General features: G+C 37.9%; 1 protein-coding gene across 1 annotated transcript in view; it reads left to right on the top strand.

Annotated features, from left to right (window-relative positions):
* Positions 1 to 16,847, top strand: part of LOC106876670 (uncharacterized) — a 30,075-nt gene extending 13,228 nt beyond the window's left edge. Inside the window, exons 2-6 of the mRNA XM_014925303.3 lie at positions 5,509 to 5,607; positions 7,733 to 8,281; positions 10,812 to 11,097; positions 11,354 to 11,545; positions 15,180 to 16,847. Coding sequence (XP_014780789.1) covers positions 7,789 to 8,281; positions 10,812 to 11,097; positions 11,354 to 11,545; positions 15,180 to 15,708 — 1,500 coding nt within the window. The 5' untranslated portion in view covers positions 5,509 to 5,607; positions 7,733 to 7,788 and the 3' untranslated portion in view covers positions 15,709 to 16,847. The remainder of the gene's footprint in view (positions 1 to 5,508; positions 5,608 to 7,732; positions 8,282 to 10,811; positions 11,098 to 11,353; positions 11,546 to 15,179) is intronic.
* The last annotated feature ends 311 nt before the right edge of the window (positions 16,848 to 17,158 follow it).

A 17,158-nucleotide genomic window follows, 5' to 3' on the forward strand; every position in this document is an offset into this window, starting at 1 on the left:
AGTGTCTTCTAGTAAAGCTTCGAGCTGACCTATGGCTTGTGAATAAATTTGGTTGACAGAAACTGTGTGGAAGCTTGTCATAAATTATATATATATATATATATATATATATAAATTAAAATTATAATACAGGGTATCAAGAGATACCACCACGCTGAAAAAATAGCAGTCAAATCCTGACTCCAAAACCACAATAAATATCCGCAAGGCACGATTAGCGAAGACGAAGACCAAATAAACCAGTAAAAATAATAAGATAATTTCAAATCCTGGATTTCTGGCTTTGCATAAATGCTCTGCCTTCATCAGTGAAATATACTCAAGTACATAAATACAAATACATGTATATAAACAGTATACTTACATATACGGACGTATACATACATATATATGCACGTATGCACACGACTAGCTTAAATAGCCCGCCTAAACAACTTCTCGTGCGATCCCGGACAGGATATCAGCGCAGTAAATACACTGACAAAACTAATTTATATAAATAAATTTATATTTATATAAATATATATATATATATATATATATATATTCCCGAGCGTTATACTAATACATCCATTTGTTGTTTACACCACCTGTCTTTGTCTGTTGTTTTTTTTTCGTAAATTCTCCCATATATACTGAGATACCTGGTACCTTGCTGTACACAAGAAGACTCGTCCTCCACAGCAGAAGTGTTAAGGCTACATTCCCTCGGGAAGAGGATTGACCTGCAAGAGTCCTTTGTCGGTGCCACATAATAAGCACTCGTGCTGGTGCCATGTAAAAGCACTCATGCTGCTGGCACATTAGAAATACTCAGCACATACTGTGAAGTGATTGCAATTAGAAAGGGCATCCAGCTGTAGGAACCAAGGCAATTCAGACTGGAACCTGGTTCAACTTCCCTGCTATTCAGCAAAAGAAATTGATAGCATAAGTGCCAGACTTGAAAAAAAGTAAGTATTAGGGTTGATTTGTGTGAATAAAACCCTACAAGGTGGTGGCACAACATAGCTGCAGTCCAGTGACTGAAACGAATAAAAGATAGAAGTGTTAAAAAAAAAGAGATGGACACAATGAATACTCTCTTTACTCTTTTACTTGTTTCAGTCATTTGACTGCGGCCATGCTGGAGCACCACCTTTAGTCGAGCAAATCGACCCCAGGACTTATTCTTTGGGAGCCTAGCACTTATTCTATCGGTCTTTTTTGCCGAACCGCTAAGTTACGGGGGACGTAAACACACCACCATCGGATGTCAAGTAATATTAGCAGGGAGGACAAACACAGACACACAGACACACACACACACACACAAACACACACACACACACACACATATATATATATATATATATATATATATACAACAGGCTTCTTTCAGTCTCTGTCTACCAAATCCACTCACAAGGCTTTGGTTGGCCCGAGGCTATAGTAGAAGACACTTGCCCAAGGTACCATGCAGTGGGAATGAACCCAGAACCATGTGGTTGGTAAGCAAGGTACTTACCACACAGCCACTCCTGCGCCTATATAATTTGTCTGAAGAAAGACTGGATAGTTTTAGCTGGAATGCTTTTGATCATAGGCCTGTTCAATCAGAGTTGGCCTGAGGTTAAACAATATAAACTACTAATAGTTAGGTGGGTTTACTCATGTTGGTTTTACATCATTTTATCCAGCGATCTGATCTTGCCACTTCTTCTCTCTCATCATTTTGATAAGAAAAGAATGAGAAATTAGTCTTGTGAGGTATTATTATTCTTTTCTACTTTAGGCACAAGGCCCTAAATTTTTGGGGAGGGGGCCAGTTTATTAGATCGATCCCAGTACGCAACCAGTACTTAATTTATCGACATCATCATCATCATCATCATCGTTTAACGTCCACTTTCCATGCTAGCATGGGTTGGATGATTTGACTGAGGACTGGTGAACCAGATGGCTACACCAGGCTCCAATCTGATTTGGCAGAGTTTCTACGGCTGGATGCCCTTCCTAACGCCAGCCACTCCGAGAGTGTAGTGGGTGCTTTTACGTGCCACTGGCACGAAGGCCAGTCAGGAGGTACTGGCAACAGCCACGCTCAAAATGGTGTATTTTATGTGCCACCTGCACAGGGGCCAGTCCAGTGGTACTGGCAACAAACTCGCTCGAATGTCTTTTCACGTGCCACTGGCACAAGTGCCAGGAAGGCGACGTTGGTAAAGGTCATGCTCAAATGGTGCTATTTACATGCCACCGGCATGGAAGCCAGACAGCTGGTGCTCTGGCAACGATCACACTCGGACGGTGCTCTTAGTGATTTACTGGTACAGGTGCCGAATTTGAACTCAGAACGTAAAGACAGACACAATACTGCTAAGCATTTCACCTGGCATGCTAATGTTTATGCCAGCTTGCTGACTTCGTGCTGGTGCCATGTAAAAGCACTCACGCTGGTGGTACATTAGAAATACCCAGCACATACTGTAAAGTGATTGCCAAAAGAAAGGGCATCCAGCTGTAGAAACCAAGGCAATTCAGACTGGAACCTGGTGCAGCTTCCCTGCTATTCGCTGCCTTGTGAGGTATTATTATTGTAATGCTGGTGAGCTGGCAGAATTGTTAGGGCCCCAGGCAAAATACTTAGCAGTATTTTGTCTGTCTTTACGTTCTGAGTTCAAATTCTGCCTAGGTTGACTTTGCCCTTCATCCTTTTGGGGTCAATAAATTAAGTACCAGTGAAACACTGGGGTCGATGTTATCAACTAGTCCCCTCCCCCTCAAATTTCAGGCCTTGTGCATATAGCAGAAATAATTATCATTATTATTATAGAAATAAAGCATAACATAACCTCTGTTATTATTCTTAAAAACCTATACATTACTGTATCCCAAATATATTACCATCAAATTCTATTAATAAATTACCAATTCTCACCTTTTATTGTATATTTCCATAACTTGAGTTAATTGTGTGTGTGTGTGTGTGTGTGTGTATGTGTGTGATGGTGCATGGCTTAGTGGTTAGGGTGTTGGACTTGTGATTGTAAGATTGTGGTTTTGATTTCTGGACCTGACAATGTGTTGTGTTCTTGAGCAAAACACTTCATTACACATTGCTCCAGTCCACTCAGCTGATGAAAATGAGAAAGCCTGCAATGGGCTGGTGTCCTGCCCAGGGAAGAATATATACACCAGAGGAACTGGTAAACTGGGTCCTATGCTCTTTCTAGAGTACTGTGGACTAACCCATATATAAAGTTCCTGGCTTTAAGGGTATCCATGAAAGGCCTGGTTGGAGACCCTACCTTTCCAAGTTCTTTTACAGGGCATAGAAAAACTGAAGGAATAAGTGTGTGAATCTGAGAGGCTAATATGTTGAATAAAATCGTAATTAACTGACCCTCCTGTATTTTCTTTTACCCAAAGCCAGGAACTTTTCAGCACCCCCTTGTAAATATATGTGTGTGTGTGTGTGTGTGTGTATATATATACATACATTCTTGTATTAAAGATATAATGACTGGAATATCTTTGTTTTATTTCATTGTGCACAGGCATGACTTTGTAGTTAAGGAATTCACTTTGCAATTATGTCATCTCAGGCTCAGTCACCCTTTGTGGAAGGTTTTTCCTACTATAGTCTCAGGTCAATGGAATTGACAGAGTGAATCCGTTTGGTAGCCTGTCATGTCTTTATATATTCATTTTTAATTAAAGGTGCACAAAGTAGCATTGATTGAAACACAGCTGTGCACATTTGTGCAAAAACACATTCATGCACACTTGGATGTGGAAAGACCTTTGCTGTTAGAAATTGTCTCAAGAGAAAAATTCTCCATATAAATTCTTTGCATAATGATGCAGAAATGCAAGCTGATGACATTTTGCATAGCTTAGTAATGTGTTTTCGTATATATTGTCTATAAGGAAAATTTTCCTTTATAGATAATTTCTGTAGCAAGGGTCTTTCTATGTTTGAGTGAACATGAATGTGCTAAACATAACTGTACACATCTATATTTCAATCAACACTGCTTCATGTGCCTTGAGTTAATTTTGCTTTGCGCACATCAGTAAATGTACTCTTTGCTGTTTACATATAAGAACTGCTGTTCTTAGTGGGCTATGAGCAATGAATTAGGTATCCGTAGCTGATGAAGCTTAATAACACAAAATCACATTTGTGTCTTCAGTCCAATGATGTCACTCATGTCGTAGCAGTGTGTTTTCACAAGTTTTTTTTTTACAAGGAGTGAAGGCACGTGGCTTAGCGGTTAGGTTATTTGGCTCATGATTTTAAAATCCTGAGTTTGCTCCAGTCCACTCAGCTGGCAGAAATGAGTAATACCTGTATTTCAAAGGGCCAGCCTTGTCACACTCTGTGTCACGCTGAATCTCCCCGAGAACTATGTTAAGGGTACATGTGTCTGGAGTGCTCGGCCACTTGCATGTTGATTTCATGAGTGGGCAGTTCATAGATCGGATCAACTGGAACCCTCATCATTGTAACCTGTTGAGTGCTAGTTTTACTAGGAGAATTTCTTTCTTGGGGCAGATTCTGCACATAAGTGTACCTAAACATGTTGGATATAATTGCACACACCTATATGTTGTTTGCTTTTACTTTTATTTTTCAATGCTAGCATGCAATAGACAAATGTACTTTTGAAGCATTGATTCATAGCTGGACGCCATTCCTGTCATTAACCTTTACTTGTTTTTCAAGTATGGGTTATATTATTCCACACATCTTTGAAGACCCAAAGCCATTGAATGATTCAACAGGGTAAATGATAGCAACATCACCACCCATATTTGTGATTTTTGGAGAAGCACAAATGTAAATAAACACACAGACACCCATATGTGCATGCAGACACAGACACACACACACACACAGAGTGGGCTTCTTTCAGTTTCCATCTACCAAATCTACTCACAAGGCTTTGGTTGGCCCTGGACTATAGTGGAAAACACATGCCCAAGGCACCACACAGTGAGACTGAACCCAGAACAGCTTGATAGGTCAGCAAGTCTCTTAACTATACATCAAGGCTGTGTGTGAGTAAGTGAATGTCATTTTTCACTTCTTTGCATGAGACTGTCTATGCAGAAACAACAGTGTCATATTTGCATTCCTTGTGAGCAAAACATCCCAAAGCTCAGTAGAATAAAAAGTTCCTTGTTTGGAAAACAGTTAAGTGTTAGTGACAAGAAGAGCAAGTGGGTGTAAAATCTTGTCTCAAATATGTACATATCCAACATATGCCAGCTTGGAAGATGACTCATAATGAATGAATGAATGAATGAATGAAGAGAATAAATGATTCAAATTCAAATAATTAGCCAACGAATGAGTGCTTTATTTCTCAGGCAATGTTGGATATCCTTTTAGTACTAGTATGATACTGGTACTTATTTTATTGAGCTCAGCTTTAAAGAACAACACTTTTTTAACTTCTTATTTCACAAATTTGGTATATTTTTGTCCTAACATTCTGTTTTCTATTTTTACTGCTACAGGTGTATTGACCACCAGTTTGTATGTGGGCATGCTGCTTTGTAATAGGGGTTTCAATGTGGCTAGTTCTCCCATAGGGACCAGCTACATATACAACATAGGTAAGACATAATCACATATATTTTATATTTAGTTAAAGCTAATTTCTTTTCCTACTCTCTCTCTTAGACCTTTTTGACATTTCTAATATTTTTGACATTGTTAGTATCATTGTCATCATAATTTTCATCTAAAGCCAATCAAAATTATTTCCCTTTTTATGCTGCTGCCATTATTATTATTGTCTTTAAGTCGGTGAGATGGCAGAATTGTTAGCACGCTGGATGAAGTGCTTAGTGATATTTCACCTGTTGCTATGTTCTGAGTTCAAATTCTGCCAAGGTTGACTTTGCCTTTCATCCTTTCGGGATTGATAAATTAAGTACCGGTGAAGTACTGTGGTCAATGTAACTGAGTCATCCCCTCCCCCAAAATATTAAAATTTGAAACCATTATTATTATTGTCATGTTTTCCTAGGCTGTGTCTTGTTGGTTCAATCTACCTTATTCAAAATTCTGTTGTTTGAATATATGTATCCTTCAGTCAGCAATGCTTTATTAAGAATGAGAGCCCTTTACTTTTCTTATTTTAAATCCTTACATCCTTCAGAGATCAATAAATCATTGCCTGTCTAATACTGTTGTTAGTTAAATCAAATTCACCTTCCTCCATGCTTTGTGGGTCTATGCAAATTTAAAACTTCTATTTAGAATGTAAGTCAGCATTAATCAGTGTGAGTTTGATGGTTCCATGCTCCATCATTTGTAGTGTTCATGCCCAAAATATTTAACTTATCACAGATACAGTCAACTTGTTTGCAAATAGATTACTGCACATAGGTGCAAGTTACTGCTGTTAGGTGTGGAAATACTAGGTAATTGATAATTATTTTGTTACCTTGTACTAAGTTCAAGACCCACTATATGCCTGATAAAAGTGATGGGGAATCACTTAGTACTGAACCAGAGTTTCCAATCCCCTTGATAAACTTCGCCATTGCATGAGGGTCTTTATGTAATTATAATATAGAGTAGTACATACAATGTTAAGCTTATCATTCACAAGTTGTGAAATATTTTCGGCTTCCTCTAGAGATAACCAAAAAAAGGATTATAAAAAGTTATGGATTATATTTAAATATTTTGTAATTGTAATAATACATTGCTTAGTAGACTTTTTACATTAACCCTTTAGCAATGAGATTACTCTGTCAAATGTAGTACCTATTGATTCGCATTGTTTTGAATTAACCATGCATTATCTCATAACTTGGAGATTTCAATGATATAATTGTGTATTTTTAAAATGACATTGTAGGGTAGGTTTGAGAGGCTGGATCTGGCCAGTTTGAACATAAAACAAGAAGGGTATTTGGTCCTGATATGGCCAGTATAACTGCTAAAGGGTTAAGAAATTTAAGAGTGTTTATGAAAGTATTTTGTATAGATGATGTCCTTTTTAAATTAAATTTTTTGATTTCAAGTGTTTAGGTCTAAAATAATGACATAACATATTGGGATGCTGGATCACAATTGAAGATATCTTTAACCAGTAAAACACTGTGAAAAAATGTAAAATTATTTGACTGTGCTTCGAAACATTTTAATCACAAATTCCTCTTCACACCACCTGTAAGAGTAAACTTTACCTTCCATTATTTCTGTTTTCTGCTTGGTATATTGGGCTTTCAAAAGTTAAGTTTCTTTGCTAGTGGTATAAGTGTCAGCACCGCTGATGAGATAGATAATGTTGATTTCTTTTTTCTTTTGTATCCTATCAACTTGATCAGCAATAAATATCTTCTTTTAGAGTCAATGAGGAACCTCATGGTCACTTGATCAGCTAGAAACAACAACTAAGTCTCATTGAAACCATACATAAGTGTATTAAAAAGTAAGACGATAATGTTGATATAGTCCTGCATGTAGTATACTTGAAAAAGCGACAATACAGTTACTGTTAGACTGCTTTTGATCACAGGTTTGCTCAGTTGTGGCAGAACTGGACTTAACAGCAACAACACAAAGAAATGGTTATTTTCATTAAGATGAATATGGAAGTTTCTTTCACAAATCCCCCTCCCTTATATATATATTTATATATATATATAAAATTTGATTTTTTTTTGTTTAATTTGTAGTGTTTAATGTTTGTTTACCAGTGTTCTTTTTGCTTTTTCTCTACAGCCATGTTGATGAGATCCCTTAAGAGTGAAATAGGAAAATAATGATTGTTCGAGTGTATGATGGCAACATGTAGAAAGAGAGAAGTGACTGATGTTAGACACAGTGTGGGTTACTTGCCATCTCTGTTCACTGTTGAGAAAACTCAGCTGAGCTCAAAAGAGCGTGTCAGCAGGGCAGACACTACAGAATTGATTAGTTACTCATCAGTAATCATGCCTCCAGCTTTTGCTGATTATCGAGTTGGCCTGGCCAATGAAGATGAAGAGGATAAACATGCTGACTGCCACCAAGACCCACTGGCTCCTCATCAGCAAAGCAACTCTATTCAGTCCCACTTAGTGGAGGTCAGTCATAATCAAGTACCCTCGACAACTGCCACATTGTTTACTGCTGCTCATCACACATCCTCACCATCTCCTGCTCATGCCATTATAGGCATTGACCATTTAGCTAGTCATGAAATGTCCAGTGGTTTGCTGAGGACAGACAGTTCTTGCAGTGATCTGGATGTTACCACTATTAATGACCGAGATTTCACAGATAACAAAAGTAAGTAAATTTTTCTTTATACTTCACCATTCATTACATTTTCTATATGTGACTTGAAAGCTGTGTAGTCAGAGTGGTATTCCACAGACTTAATAGTTAAGCATTCACATTGCCTAATTGTCCTCATCCTACCTCTGTGAAAGATAGATACCATGCTCGCTCTATCACCGTTTAATTGACTTGTTAGAAAGTTTATGCCAGTTGTAAAAATAGTATTTCTTCATCTCTATTAGATTTATAATGGGTTGAAATGAGATTGTATTTCATTTACATTTTATTCAAAAATATTGGGTATGCTAGTGGAATGAAATGAAAGTAGCAATTGAAACCAAGTTGTAGGTATGATTCAGCAAGGGCTTATCTTTAGATTACTATCATTGCTACAGAAATTAATTACTATTGACAACAATGTTATTGAACACTTTTAGTTTTGGGTTGGAAGCTTTTGGCTGATTGTACAAGTTTACAAACCAACCATTCTTCTGATACTGTTTTCTGCCGTAGTGGAGAAGATAATTACCATTGGGATTGGTGGTCATAATTGCTGATTGGCTTGATATTGATCGATAGGATAAAATTTATCCGTCTCATAATGGTTTAAGTCCAGCCTATGGCTAGAAAAGTAACTGAACAATATGATTTGATCATTTGTGAATTTAGAAGCAAGACATGGTTTTCAGTGGTTGATTAGATGAGTCGGGAGCTCCTACAAAGCTATTGAAACTGTATAGTTCTTTGGACAAGGTACTGAATTCTTCCTGATTATTCTCCTACACTGATAGAAGAATAGTGATAAAGGAATATTTCCTTCTGGTATGTGTGTGGATTTTAAGTGTTGATTCAGTTATATGTGGCTGTAGTGCAATGGTGTTATCTTTCTGATATCATCATTTTCTGTCAGTTCTCATCATTGTTGTTGTCATTATCATCTATATCCACTTTGTTCAATTGAGCCTCTATGTGGTTGCTCAACTTGCTTGAACTAGCAACTGAATCTCCCTCAAATCACCATCTACTGTCTAAAAATGGAAGAACACAGATAATGGTGTCTTGAATTTACACAAAAATGGGAATAGTCATGGCTGGAGGTCAACATGGGGATAAATAGCAATTTCACTCAGTCTTTAAATTGAATACTTGTGGATCAGCTTATTTCTTTCTAACCCATGCTAGCACGGAAGGCAGACATTAAATGATGATGATGATGATACTTCAGTTTCTCTACATTTAATTTATTGCCATTGTTTCACTATCAATGTGTATATATATATATGTATATATATATATATATATATATATATATATATATATATATATATATATATCATCATCATCATTTAACGTCTGCATTCCATGCTAGCATGGGTTAGACGATTTGACTGAGGACTGGCGAACCAGATGGTTGCACCAGGCTCCAATCTGATTTGGCAGAGTTTCTACCACTAGATGCCCTTCCTAACACCAACCACTCTGAGAGTGTGGTGGGTGCTTTTATGTGCCACCAGCACAAGGGCCAGTCAGGCGGTACTGGCAATGGCCATGGTCGAATGGTGTTTTTTACATGCCACCTGCACAGGAGTCAGTCCAGCGGCACTGGCAATGACCTCGTTCGAATGTTTTGTTCATGTGCCAGTAAGGCGACGCTGGTAATGATCACGCTTAAATGGTGCTTTTTATGTGCCACCGGCATAGAAGCCGAGCAGCTCCTTAGGGAATTCTTTGACCAATTGCTTTGTCTAATGTTTTATTTGTTTTTTTTAAAATCTTTATTCTTTCATGAGCCCCTTATGTACTTGCACAGACCCCCCCCCCCATATATGGACTTCAATGTCTTAAAGGGCCCACTTGCCATTGAGCAAGCTTATAACCTGGCCAGACTGCCATTGTGTATGTATATATATATATATATACTCCATATGATCAGTGTATGATTACAGAATGAGAAAAACCCTTTGTTACTATAAAAAAATACTAAACCTAAAACAGAAGATAAAGATGAAGATTTATTCATTGCAAAAAATAAAATGTGATGATAAAAGGCTTAGAACAAAATCAAAAATATGTAACACTTCTTTTATTTTTTTATCTTTTACTTGTTTCAGTCATTGGACTGTGGCCATGCTGGGGCACTACCTTAAATTTTTAGTCGAATGTATTGACCCCAGTACTTGTTTTTTAAAGCCTGGTACTTATTCTATCAGTCACTTTTGTTGAACTGCTAAGTTATGAGGTCATAGATATACCAGTACCAGTTGTCAGGTGGGGGTGTGGGGGTGTGACAAACACAGATACACTCACACACACAGACACAATAGCCTTCTTTCGGTTTCTGTCTACCAAATCCACTTAAGGCTTTGTTCAGCTATAGTAGAAGACACTAACTGAAAATGCCATGCAGTGGGACTGAAACCTGAACCATGTGGTTGGAAAGCACATCAATATAAGCATAGCCATGCCTGTGCCTATATTGATGACAATTTTTGGTATTCATTTGATAATAATTATAACATAACATCGTTTTGCATTTCAGGTTGTGTTCCTGATACTCTTGGTGCCGAAACTGTTGTAGAAACCAGCTCACTTGATGGCAACAAATTACTTAGTGCTGCCCTCTCGTCAAAACGTCTGGCTCAAGTGGACAACTGTTCAAAGGGAACTATTGACTCCAGCTACTTGATGTTAGATGATGATAGCAAAGTTGGTAATAAAGTTATCCAGGCTGAAGATTTGGTGGAAATTCTAGAAACCCAGACTTTGCAAGCGTTTCTAGCACAAAGGGATTCTGGCATCTCATCTCACTCCATTGCTCCAGAGAGGTAGGTCATATGAAATGCACTTCCATGATGCTTTTTATCTTAATCATTTTATAGTGGCAAACACCATAGCTCTAGTAGTAATCTCCAAGCAATCTAAGTATGTGACATTGATTTAATTTTTGGATATAGCTATTTTAATATATAAAGAAAAAATTGACTGATTTTTCATTTAAGTTTTGGTTTTGATTGTCAGTAATTTTTAAGATCCAATTTAAAGGATAATTTCAGTTTTGTTATTTTGTCATTGTCTTTACAGAAATATTGATCCTTGTGTTGGAGGTGGCCACCCTATGACCAAAGGAATGTCAATTGTATATGTTGGTGATGGTGGCATGCAACTCGTACCAGCCGATACCATGGAAGATAATAACGTGCTATCAAAAGATATGATGAAACGCGAACGTGACAAAATCAAGAAACGTGAACAGAGAGCGAATCCAATGTATAGGTAAGGTAGACCACTCTTGGCAACGTTTTGTGGTTCGAACTTAATGTTCTCATTGTTATTTCCCTTCTCTTAAAACAATTTCTATTTAGAAGTACAATGTAAATGTAAGGAATTAGTATAACATTCGTGCTTTTATCAACGTTGATAGCAATAATAGCTTATGATAATCTTCTAATTTATTAACACTGTCATGTCACTGAAGACTTCATCTTTTAGAATTGCTTCTGTCTCATTCTGCAATATTTATTTTGTTAATTTCAGTAACTCACAATCTGTTAATTCCATCAACTATAGTTAGGTCTTGGTTGAAAACAACCTTTTCCTTCATAATATGAAGCATAGAAGAGTGGATGTTAAAACGATGATGATGATGAATGTTTCTTCAGCTGTTTATAAATAGCAATTTATCTGCATGTTCTCTCTTTCCTTGTTCTTCCCTCTTGCTGGGTAACCACGTATCTCCTCTACAATAGCACTCCTGTTTTTGCCCTCATTCTTGATCACTGTCTCCTTCTCTTACTAGGTAACCATGTATCTCCTTTACAGCAGCATACCTGTTCCTGTCCCTTTTCTTGTTGACTCTTTCTCCCCCCACTATCTCTCTCTCTGGTAACCACGTATCTGCAGCAGCACACCTGTTTCTGCCCTCATTCTCGATCACTTTCTCTCTCTCTTCTTTTCTTGCTCTCCCCTCCTGCTAGGTAACCATATATATCTCCTTTACAGTAGCACACCTGTTTTCTCTCCTCTTTCTTGTTAACCCTCTCTCCCTTTCTCTCTATCTATCTTTCACCTCCCCCTCTTTCTCTGGTAGGGTAACCATGTACCTCCTCTACAGCAAGACATCTGTTTCTGTCTCTCTGTCACACTCTAACCTTCCATCATCTGGCACAAGATCACATCCTCCTATGCCCCTTCCCCTTTCAAAGATTCCTTGTGTTGCAAAGTTCCTTGGTGACCCTGCCAGTGCAAGTGCCACTTAGAAAAGCATCCAATCCACATTGTAAGTGGTTGGCATTTGGAAAAACCATGTCAAAACTGACCTCACCTGTGCTGGTGCCACGTAAAAAGCACTCAACCCATTCTGCGGAGTGGCTGGTGTTAGGAAGGGCATCCAGCTTAAAAAACCATGCCAAAACAAACACAAAAGTATGGTGCAGTCTTCTGCCTGGCCAGCTTCTGTCAAACCATCCAACCCATGCCAGCATGGAAGGAGGACATTAAACAATGATAATAATGATTTATCCTAATGTTGTTTAGCTCTCACTCAGCTGCGATTTTTCAAAACTACAATTGAAGGCATTCTAGTTGTGACCGTACCTGTCATTTTTTTCAAGCATAGTGTAACTAGGACTACACTACTCTGTCTGTCGTTTCTTCTTTTAGATGATGGGCTGTAATTTGAAGGTGATTTGTTTGTTATTTCTAGCAGGTCAAGAAACCATATAGAGGCTTACTTTCCCTATATTAATCTCATCTATGAAGCATTACTTACTTTCTAACATCTGACAGTACAAGTATGTTCTACTGTAACTGGTTTATGAATTCTTATTTTATTGCAGCTTTACCTACTTGTGAGTAGTCATGTAGCTCCTTTATAAAAAGAACCTGCTCTGTCCCCTTTGCTTATACTTTAACCTCTCATCTCCTAGCTTAAAGCTGACCCCCACTTCCTTGGGGTTCATAGCCATGTGAGCTGAATGGTGACTTCACTAGTGCTGGCGGCACAAATGAGAGCACTCTGTACTTGCTATAAAGTGGTTGCATTAGAAAGGGCATTCAGCCATTGAAACCATGCCAAAGCAGACACTGGAGCTTGATGTAGTCCTTAAACCAATTGAAACTATCAAATCCATACCAGCATGGAACATGTATATTAAATGATGATGGTGATGATTTCATTTTTGGATCTATTTGTTCGTTTATCAATAAGGAAGTTCTGTTGCAAGAAATAGTGTTGTTATTCTGTGGTTAATGGTTAATGTTGTGACAGTGCTTATCCTTCATCATCATCATCATCGTTTAACGTCCGCTTTCCATGCTAACATGGGTTGGCCGATTTGACTGAGGACTAGTGAATCAGATGGCTGTACCAAGCTCCAATCTGATCTGGCAGAGTTTCTACAGCTGGATACCCTTCCCAATGCCAACCACTCCGAGTGTGTAGTGGGTGCTTTTACGTGCCACCGGTACAAGGACCAGTCATGCAGTACTGGCAATGGCTAGGCTCAAATGGTGTTTTTTAAGTGCCACCTGCACGGGAGCCAGTCCAATGGAAATGGCAACGACCTCGCTCGAATGTTTTTTCACGTGCCACCGGCACAAGTGCCAGTAAGGCGACGCTGGTAATGATCACGCTCAAATAGTGCTTTTTACATGCCACTGGCACGTAAGCCAAGCAGCTGCTCTGGCAATGATCCCGCTTGGATGGTGCTGTTAGTGCTCCACTGGCACGGGTGCCAGTCATCAAATTTGGTTCGATTTCGATTTCACTTGCCTCAACAGGTCTTTGCAAGCAGAGTTTAGTGTTCAATGAAGGAAAAGTTGGTATGGGTGCCAGTCGTCGAATTTGATTCGATTTCGATTTTGATTTCACTTGCCTCAACAGGTCTTGTTGAAGTTATTTTGGTTCATCAACCCTGAATGCTAAAATCTGTAGCTTTGAATGTCTCGGACTACATTCTTTGGTTCTTTTATTTGTTTCAGTCATCTGACTGTGGCCATGCTGGAGCACCACCTTTAATCAAACAAATCGACCCCAGAGCTTATTCTTTGTAAGCCTAGTACTTATTCTGTCAGTCCCTTTTGCCAAATTGCTAGGTTATGGGTATGTAAGCACACCAACATCGGTTGTCAAGCGATGGTGGGGGTGGGGGACAAACACACACATATATATATTTATGACAGGCTTCTTTCAGTTTCCGTCTACCAAATCCACTCACAAGGCTTTGGTCGGCCCGAAACTATGGTAGAAGACACTTGCCCAAGGTGCCATGCAGTGGGACTGAACCCAGAACCATGTGGGTTGGTAAGCAAGTTACTTACCACACAGCCATGCAAAATGTTATGGTGTCATTTGAGAGAGATTGAACTGCTATTATTAGCAGGGTGGGTGACAGAATAGAAATTTCTTCATTGGGTCAGCTTCATTAAGGTTGCTGTTCTTGTACTTGTTGAAGGTTTTGTTAGGTTCTTGAGGATTCTTTGTAGATGTTACTGCTGAGTAATCCTTGTAAGATTTGTCATGATAGATTTATGATATGTGACCCTCTGATTTTATTATATTTTGATATATTACTGTCTTAAGGGCTGAATTTTGTAAAAATTGGAGTTAGCCTACTCATCTGCTAGTTGAGTCACCACTGGTTTGCAGCCAACTAATATAAAGTATTAGTTAGAAGGCTAAAACCTAGTTTTGTAACAGTTATACCCTGTAGTGTAACTGCTAATGTGATTCATTGCATGGCAAGCAATAAATATGTGGTTTGAGTCCCTTCAGTCGCTCTCTTATTCCTTTCAGTTTCAAATGGGTACTTATGATGTTTAATATTATTTCTCAAGTTCATATAAAATGAATTAAATTACTTTTTGTGTTTATTTTATTTATTTATTCAATTAATTCATTTATTTTTAGAGCAAAAGAAAAGGAGAAGGCCAAGGCAAGGATGCGCATGATGAGAGCTGATCCCAACTACAGAGAACGTGAAAGACGTCGGGATAGGATCCGAAGAAAAATCTCTCGTCAACAGAATAATGAACTGCGCCAAAAAGAAAAAGACCGAGATAAAGAATATAAACGACTTCATCGGAATTTGCCGTTAAACAGTGTGATGAATGAGGTTGAAATTGGTACCAATGAAGATAGTATGGCTGGAAGCAGTATAGGAACAAGAATTGGTTCTGGTGGTGCAAAGACCGTATTAGAATTACATCCTGAACATTTTGCTCTACGACACTCAATGTTATCTGATACGGGCTTAGGCTCGACAGATAGTAATAGCATAGATGATGGGGACAGAGTAGGTGGCCATCTTTCTGAAATTGGGGGTTTAGTCCCACAGCTTAACTGTGTAACACTTGAAGGGGCTCGTGCTGAAGCTGTGCTTGCTTGTCCTGTCACTTTACAATACACATTAAATACAGATCAACGCCTCTTGACGTGAACATAATGTTGCAGATGTGAAATGACACCTTCAATTTTCCACCTATTGCTAGGCCCTTCATTTTATTTATTTTTATCCCCACGTTAGATGTTTATATGGGGTAACAACTACGGTGCAACTCGTCTTGGTTGATGGTAGTGGCGATAAATTGACTGTACACTGACATAAACACACTTGTGCCTGGGACACATGTGTCTTTTTCCTTCTCCCATGGCTTTATGAAGCTGAACAATGGCTAATATTACTATATAGATTAATCACACCAGTGTTGATCTAACCTGGATGAATGTTATGTATTTATGTAGAAGTGTGTATGTGTGTATATGTATAAAACGCGAGAGCGAGAGATTAGTGTGTCTAATTGTGTGTGTGTCTGAGTATATATGTGTGTGTGTGTGTATATATATATATATATATATATATATACACATGCAAGTATGTATGTGTGTGAATTTTCATTTACATATGAAATTTGGAGCAGTGCAACTATTTGTTCAGTTAAATTGTGCATTACAAGAATCAGTGCTTGAATTGTTAACAAAAAAAAAAAAAAGAAAAAGTAAAGAATTATGTCCTGCTGTCTTACTTTCTGCTTGCTGGCTCTTCATCTCTTGTTGAGGCTCATATACTTTATATCAAACACAGCTTTTATTATATTTGTTTTGCTGTTTAACTTTACACAAAGTTAATCATTAGTTTTTGCTTTGTGTTTGTGGCTGTGTTTTTTTGTTTTTTTGTTTTTTTTTAATTTCGTTCGTGTCTGCTTTGATCTTGCAAACAAAAAAATCAAAATGGTAAAAAATATATAACAAAACAAAACAGGATTTTACTGCACAAATTTCAGATTAGAACACAAACCAAGAATTAATCTTATTTGTTTGCATCAATTTCATCTGTACATCATTTGGTTTGTTTTCTATTCATCAATTCTAAAATCGGCAGTTTATCAAATCATATGGCTTTTTTAAAAAAATTTTTTGTTCAAGACCTCTCAGTTAGTTGTCCAAATGATGATCTAACATGGCCTTTTTTCTATTTTTTTTCAATATATTTTTAGTCTGACAAATTGTGCAAAGTTTCTCTGAGGCGTTATTCATTTTACCAAGATCAGTAGAGAATAAACAGATTGTTGTTGGTTACTGTTGTTGTTGTGTTTAAATAGCAGTTAAATTAATTTAGTGTCTATTTTGCTAATGACTCCTAGATGATCATCTATACAAGCCTCCCAAACCCAAAGCTATTCGTTATCTGTAGTTATATTTTGTGGATAAGTACGTAATATTATTATACTGGTGAACTATAATTCTCAGAAAAGCTGGTATCTTGAAGTTATTTCTAGATAACTCACTTCACCATTATCTTTTAACGTCTGTTCTCTATGCTGGCAAGCAGGAGAGCTGCACCAGGTTCCAGTTATATTTGGCTTGGTTTCTATGGCTGGACACCCTTC

Source organism: Octopus bimaculoides, chromosome 3, assembly GCF_046866305.1.
Source record: "Octopus bimaculoides isolate indiv1 chromosome 3, ASM4686630v1, whole genome shotgun sequence".
Classification (NCBI taxonomy): Eukaryota; Metazoa; Mollusca; class Cephalopoda; order Octopoda; family Octopodidae; genus Octopus; species Octopus bimaculoides.